The following is a 7,410-nucleotide window of genomic DNA, read 5'->3' as shown; positions in this document are numbered from 1 at the left end:
GCGACGTTGAACTAGAGTGCCCTGATTGAACTAACGCTTTGCTTCATAAATGGATGATAGAAATAGTTTCCCCAATATTCTTCAAAATATACAGTACATAGCCAGCTTCTAATGTCAATATTATCTAATATTTAAAGGTCATACAAATGTGCCCAAACCATGTTTCTTATGATTAAGGGATGTATCATAAAATGGCTATTGTTTTAAGGTATATACTAACTGGGTTTGCTTAGAGGATGACAGCTTATCCAGCATAACTAAAACACATTTTCTGAACCGTGTCTTGTCATATGGTCACAATGAGGAAATGTGTTTTCCCTCTAAAATCGAATTAACCATGATCCTTCTCCGACAGGATCTTAATTCACCCACTAAACTCAACATCTTAATTCCCTATGGATTGGAATCTCCCTTAAAATGGCTGAATACCCAGTGCAGTGGCATGCTCAGGGAATAACTCCACGATTGGAACTCACCCTTGATGTTTTGTGGGACTCGGGAGAATTCGAAGTGACATGCAACTTGGGTGTAACCGTAGGGAACCACAACAGGTGTACACCATACAGGAAATGGATCAAGTCTTCTCAACAGTCATTGGTAGAGTAGAGTGAGGATTGCGGGAAAATCAAAAAAATTGTTGACTCTGTTGTCTGTGCATCCCCAAAAAGTTCTACTCATCAGGAATCAGGATTATCCCTATGAACTGGAACACAGCCCAGATCTTTTTAGTCTGGGGAATATGACCTTGCTAAGGACGTGATTGAGTGGTAGTGTTGGAATAACAGACTGTGTTCTATAATGGGTCAGGCTATACTTCATCTGAACACACTGCACATTCACTGTGGGTGGTGTTATGTCACATTTACATATTGATGATGCCCTGGTCATACCTGTCTCAGCCACCTGGGAGAATAAGAATATTGTCTCTCATAAAGCACCTGTCACAGTTAAAATTTTAATAAAGCATCGACAAAATAAGCAAAACAACACCGACTTTATTTAAAATTGGTTTATTGTGTTTGATTAGTTGCTTCATTTCAACATTTCCACATTAAACCACCAATTACTGTACAACCGACATCTTCCTTGGTTGCACTAAATAATACATTTTCTATTGATATTTTCACACAGTTTCTGAAGAATTCAGCATTGGAAACATTTGTGAGACTGCTTGTTGAAAAAAGAGCTATTGGACACACCACTGTGGGGTACTGCAGATGACTCAGGTGCCTTGAAGAATAAGTGAAAGCACACCAGAATGTGTAACATTCGCAAGCTGAACATTCTCAAACATTGCAAACAATTATTCCAATACAGAAGCCAAAAATCATATGCTTTCCACATATCTCATAGCATATCTACTGACCATCGAGACGGAGGTCAAGAACAACTAGAGGCATTCTGTATTTCTTTTACACTTACAAACAGTAATATACTGATGATAGAATAAGTACTTACAGAGCAAGAAACACACAAGGATTATACACAAATTGGACTTCATAGGAGTAAGTTACATAATACATGCGGGACCCAATGAACTACAAAAAAATTACTCATAGTTGAACCAATTTAAATGCAATCTTTGCTATGCAACTTAAGAGGAATTTAAACATTTCTATTAGTGGATCATTACGACCAAAAATCTGTTTTCATAGCCTTTTAAAGACAACTTTCAAAGAAGAATGTCTGATTTAACCAATATAAGTAATAACACTTTTTGTTTTGCATACACAAATAGGTGTGACGTTGTTTGTGCCAGATTGTTGGGCTGTAAACATAGAGCTTTCTCATTGTTTATATATTTCCCACAGAGCACGTGGTATTCTTACCTATCAACACTCAAGACTCAAAAACAAAACCAGAAAATGCCATCATAAGATATTTGAAATATATACACAAATGGATGTAAAGGGTACATGTTAGAAAATCTGTGCCTTCCAAATTGTATCAGTAATAGCAAAAGTCTTGCACTACTAGTTAGGTACATCTTACTGTGAATGTACAGTAACAATTTAGCAAACACTAACTTCTACGTCTTCTGTAGTACAAACTATAGTGCAATCTGTTAATAACGTGTTCCATAAATGATCCTGATGTTGTACCAGAGTAAGAAACACAGTTTAATCAGTCATATCACCCACTCCCTTGAAATGCAGATAGTTGTTATCTTATGAGGTGGCACAAGGACACATGCTGATAGCTTTTCTGGTAAGGGCATTTGAACATCAACAAGTGGAGGGGAAACTGAAAAAAAAATGAAAAAAAAAGAGCATTTTGTACCATAGTTGCTGAGGATTCTGCAGTTGCCCTAAGACACAATGTCCCCTGTGGACAGGAGGAGTGGTCATCTTCTGAAGGCTGTTTGAAGTGACCTGGCAGCTTAAAACACTCACAACGACAAGGCGTGACAGACAGAGTAAGAAACCTCAGCTCTGCAGAGAGCAAAAAAAGCATTCCATCACCAAAATGTGAATTAGAGACCACAGAAGCCCTTTCACTCATCTGTGGAGGTCAATATGCCAGGCATCCAGCTCCAAATCCTGTTAATAAAGTTCCTGATATCACTGCATGTTGTTTTGCAGAACTCTTAATTCATAGATATTATTTATTTATTATGAACTATTTCAATATAAGCCTTCACAGACAGATATTGCAGTGCTGATGTGGACAGACAAGGGACACAAAGAAATGGTGGATGGAGAGAAACAATGCTTTGGCAACAGCATCTACAATAGGGGAAGCATTTGGCTCAGTCTTCGGTGTTCATTGGTGCAGTTTCTATTTGCAAAAGGAGGCATGAGGGACATGTTTACCCTCAGGAGGTCGGCTGGCTAGCACACAAGTAGTGGCAAGGCGGGCACCACCAATGGCAACTTCCCGGCAGCAAAATGGGAGTCTTTTCTCCAGAGGGCTCAAATGCTCTTGTTGAGCCCCTGTCTGAAAAGACACAATTCCTCAGGCGTAGATCTGCCCAGGGCCCCCGGTGCGCGTGTTGTCCCCTCCAAGGCGGTCTGTGCTGGGCTGGTGTTTGCTGTCTTTGGGCTTTATGACCCCTACGTAGTCGTAGATGCCTACTTCTAGGTTCCTGGCCCTCAGTGCTGCAGAATGCAGCTTCTCCAGGAAATCAGGCATGCCTATGAAGGAGGGGAGAAAAGCTTGGTGACCAGGAGATAATATATAGACATACAACCACATAAAACTAGTCATATGTTCAATGGTCACAGAATTATAGGCAGCAAACAAAGCCTGAACCACAATGCCGATGTTGGTCATGTTGAACCAGCAGACAGACAATAACTAGCTCTGCAGCCCAGCTACCTCAGGCTAAAGAACTATCCCTGACCTATTGTGCGATCCAAAATAAAATTCTATAAAATGTATATGATTCCATATATGGGCATGTAAATGCACTATGAATTAATAAAAATGTAGCCCAAGTCCTTTGAAAGGTGCTTTTACACACAATCAATCACAGAGATCGAAAAAAATAGTGAAGTGAAATATGAGGAAGAGAACTCACCGCTGGACACCATCCAGCTCACACAGTACCGGGGAAAGACCGTCTGAGGGTCGTCACTGTAGGTCAGCAGGTAATCAAATCCATTCTGTAAAGCAGGACAACATGACAAGGTTAAGTACTGTTCACCACGCAATGGTTGCACACAAACCAACAGATAGGAAAAGCCTGCTCTGTGTTGACGAAGACAAATGATATCCTCCACTCACTTCATCAAAGGACTTGTGGGGGCGGATGACCATCTTAGACTGGTATGATTGGACTCTGACAAAGTCCTGAGTTTCTGGGACTCCGGGATGCTGAACCGCTCTAAATGACACCGAAGGAAAAAACGGAATGGGGAGGGAGGAGAAAAGAGGAAAAGAGATGGTTAATCATTTCCAATAACCCCTGGAAATAAAAACGGCTATACTCTTACGCCCTGATTCAGAAAAGGCTTTAAGACTACTGGACACTCACCTGGAGACCAAGACCATCAGGTTATTCTCCATGTCAACATCATAGCGACGCACGTAAACATAGTCCCTTGAGTACAAAGGATACTGTGAAAAGACAAACCAACATATCAAACCACTCACCAAGAACCACATGTTAAATACAGTATAACAGGAAGTATAGGAGTGATTAATTGCTGCCACAAACCATTCAGGGAAACAACCATTTGTCTTAACAGAATATAACTAGGTCAGGGCCTCAATGACTTGTTAAAACCCATATATTCAGAAATCAAATTGAACCATTTGAGCACTGCAAGCATATGCTGCACTCACAAAAATTTAGAATTGATCTTTTAATATCAGAGAGAGAGAGATCACTAATAGAGAGCCAGAGTTCCCCACATTCAAATTCTACTACACACAATGATATGCATTTTGCACAATGATATGTACAATTTCTGCATTTCTAATCTGTATTGGCAGAGGGTAGAAACTTACAGGGAAATGTGTAGCCCAGTGTACGACTTCAGAGCCAGTGTTGACATCCCTGTCCACCACCTCAAGCTTGATAACCAAAGCATCCCACTTCTTTCTGTACTCCGTGTCCAACTGGGGCAAAGGGCAGAGTGTGAGACAAGAGAAGCTGAAGCTAAATATACCACACGCATGACAGACAGTACACATGCTGTAGGGCTACATACTTCCAACGCAAACCTTGAGGCTTTAGCAAGGTCAGTTGAGTGAACATGCTGAAACAAGAGATAAGCCAACACTCGTATGCAAAGGTGGCCTCAGTACATGAAACATGTCTAATGCTAAATACACACACACTAGCACACAAATCACTTAGAGATGAAAGGTGCTTGCACACAACAATTGAGTAGAACAGAATCTGACATCCCATTAATTGAGGACACAAGTTTTATATCACTTGTGTCCTCAATTACTTTAATCACTTTAACTTGGGTTTACTATCACACCAAGTCCAGTTGTTTTACACAGGAAGCTCGCTTATTACCTGAACATTGAAGAACTGTCTTGGGGTAACATCGTTGTAAGAGCCAAGAACTGTAAAAAGGTGAAGAGAAAGAAGGTATTAATGATGACGTAGATTTTGATCAATAACAGTATGAGGTGAAAGAGCGTAAAAGCATAACATCAAGATGTCTAGAGAAGCCGGATGTCCTCATGGAGAAAGTACTGCATAACACAGTAAGAGTATAGTTCTACCTGTGTATGCATGGCTTAGAATGTAGGAATGCAGACTGACTGACCTCTGTATTCACACAAGTGACTGCCTGGGATGGGCCGCCTCCACACTCTGAAGTTCTTCTTCTCCATAACAACCTCCCAGCCTTCCTCCACCTGCCCCACCATCTTCTCTGAGGAAGCATTGATATTCTTCACGACCTCTAATGACTGCAGCTCAAGTCCACACCTAGGAAAGGAAGCAGGCATACAGACCTTAGCACAAGCCTCATACTAAATCATATTAAACACCTTACTGAGCAAGGTCACATTGCAAACCTGCATAATATGTAAACAAGGACGAATCACAGTGTGTGTAATGTGGCACATCATTAAAAACATAAATGTGTTTTTCAGGAGCCTCATACATTATTGCTAGCACCATCATATACCTGCGCAGTTCTTCATCTCGTATCTTCGCATCCTCCCACATAAAGACACCGGCCAGAGCCGCCACCAGCTTCCCCGATGGGGCCTGCTTGCTCTGGAGTCGGCGCCATATGCTTCCCACTATTGTCCACCTGGTTCGCTCGGAGTACAGGTTTGAGTAAAGCTCTCCAATCTGATAAGCGCGTCTGAGCCTCTGTCCGGTCACAAAACTACAATGGTTGGCTAAGATCGACAGCAACCCTTGCTTCTTCTTGCCAGACCCAACCGTTTCACTCGTGCCCACCCCTGATCGCTGGAGCCATGACAACAACAGGCCCATACGTCGGCCCATCCATCCGGTGGTTCCAGATTTGCCATTGTCCTTGCCAATACCTTCTCTCGAGACTGTACGGTTGCTTTGAAACCTTACAGCACGCACACTGATCTCACAGATCTGACGCCGTTGCATAGACTGAAACATGCTGCTGGTTATGCGAGAGCAAGTTCAATCGCTATACTTGAATGATATATATCTAGCCACCAATGGAGCAAGAAGATCTCACGCTTCACGCGCTATATGTAACTTAACTGGTGGTCGTAATCTGACTTTACTGGTTGAGCAACTGCTGAAAATCTGAAGAACAGCGCGTGGTAGAAATGATGGCACTGGGTAGCAAGTTGCTTTGAGTTTGAGTCAAGCGCAGTTTTGATATTTAACAGGGGGTTTGCAATGTCATAAAGTAGATGGCTAACGCTGCCATTGGGAAAATATAACAAACTAATTAACTAATAACAGTCATGATGCATCATGTGCATACAAATCCGTCTCATTCCCTACTAGTATAAGCTAGCCAACAACAATATAGAGCGCACTTAGTCCACACAATTAGCTAAATTGTAATTGATATAATGTAACTGTAATGCATATAGTTCTACAGACACAACAAACTATGAACGTTCATGGTTCATAATCAAACTTGTTTGACATTAGCTAAACTAGCTTACCCAAATCGCAGCGTAAGAGCACGAGATCCAACCAACATTGAGCAGCTACCTGAGTGTTACCAACAGACAGACAATGCTAGGGCGACAACAATCATGACAATTTGCGATCTATGTGCAGTACTGTATCCCTATAAATTCGAATATATTCCCTTGGCTCAATTATTAGTTCACTAGCTCAGCACTTACATCGTACTTTTAACCCCGTGCCTTAGGTTTTTGGACGCACTCATTGTAGCTAGTTGACCTGACAGGCAGCCCGCACACCTCACGCCCAGTCGGGAGTCCCTCCTTGATTGAAAAACACATTTCTCATTGGTCACTGGTTATTACAGTGCAATTTTCATAGGCGCTGCTTCTTGTCTATCCCCAGGTTAGCTGCTCGTGCACAAGCAAGTTAAGTTGAGACAAAGATGGGTTGAGATGTTCTGCTTTGAAAGGACCACAAGAAAGGTGAAAAGTAGACTATGCAAGCGCCTCGCCTATTTTATAAGTTAGCTATAAATCATTATGAATATATGGCTGAATTCAAAAGAACATAATTAACCTTTTTTTTTTTTTAAATAAATAAAAAACATGCATGCACTTTAAAATAGTAAAAACAAAATGAGACCATTTTGAGCACGAAAACGACATATTTGCCGATATGATTTTAAGTCCGCCAGATGGCGTTCAACAACCAAAGCGCTGTTACAGCAGAAGCCCAGCAGTACTGGCAGAGAGCGAGCTTGTTTGACTTCAAAATGTAACCCGACTAGAATCCAGGCGAGGCTAGGCGAGAAAAGGCAGAGGCAGTGTATCTGTGCAGTCTAAAATTGGACAATGGAGTGCAATTCT

The 7,410-nt window shown here is 41.5% G+C and overlaps 1 protein-coding gene across 1 annotated transcript; it reads right to left on the bottom strand.

Moving 5' to 3' along the window:
- Positions 1-994: 994 nt before the first annotated feature.
- stard7 (StAR related lipid transfer domain containing 7) lies at positions 995-6,789 on the bottom strand. The gene is made up of 8 exons (XM_083670576.1): positions 5,595-6,789; positions 5,229-5,392; positions 4,973-5,022; positions 4,453-4,563; positions 3,977-4,059; positions 3,727-3,826; positions 3,521-3,605; positions 995-3,134 (listed from the first exon to the last, which is right to left on the bottom strand). The coding sequence occupies exons 1-8, from the start codon at positions 6,050-6,052 to the stop codon at positions 2,956-2,958; spliced, it is 1,230 nt and encodes a 409-aa protein (XP_083526702.1). The 5' UTR covers positions 6,053-6,789; the 3' UTR covers positions 995-2,955.
- Positions 6,790-7,410: the final 621 nt, after the last annotated feature.

The sequence above is a fragment of the Argentina silus genome (genome assembly GCF_951799395.1).
Source record: "Argentina silus genome assembly, chromosome: 5".
Taxonomy (NCBI): Eukaryota; Metazoa; Chordata; class Actinopteri; order Argentiniformes; family Argentinidae; genus Argentina; species Argentina silus.
This window is presented reverse-complemented; position numbering and strand designations above follow the sequence as displayed.

Excerpts from the sequence above, each read along its gene's own strand:
- stard7 (XM_083670576.1), bottom strand. The coding sequence starts at position 6,052 with ATGTTTCAGTCTATGCAACGGCGTCAGATCTGTGAGATCAGTGTGCGT. Across the intron at positions 5,393-5,594 it reads CGAGATGAAGAACTGCGCAG|GTGTGGACTTGAGCTGCAGT; the intron begins GTATATGATGGT and ends TTCCTTTCCTAG. Across the intron at positions 4,564-4,972 it reads GACAGTTCTTCAATGTTCAG|TTGGACACGGAGTACAGAAA; the intron begins GTAATAAGCGAG and ends CCTTTGCCCCAG.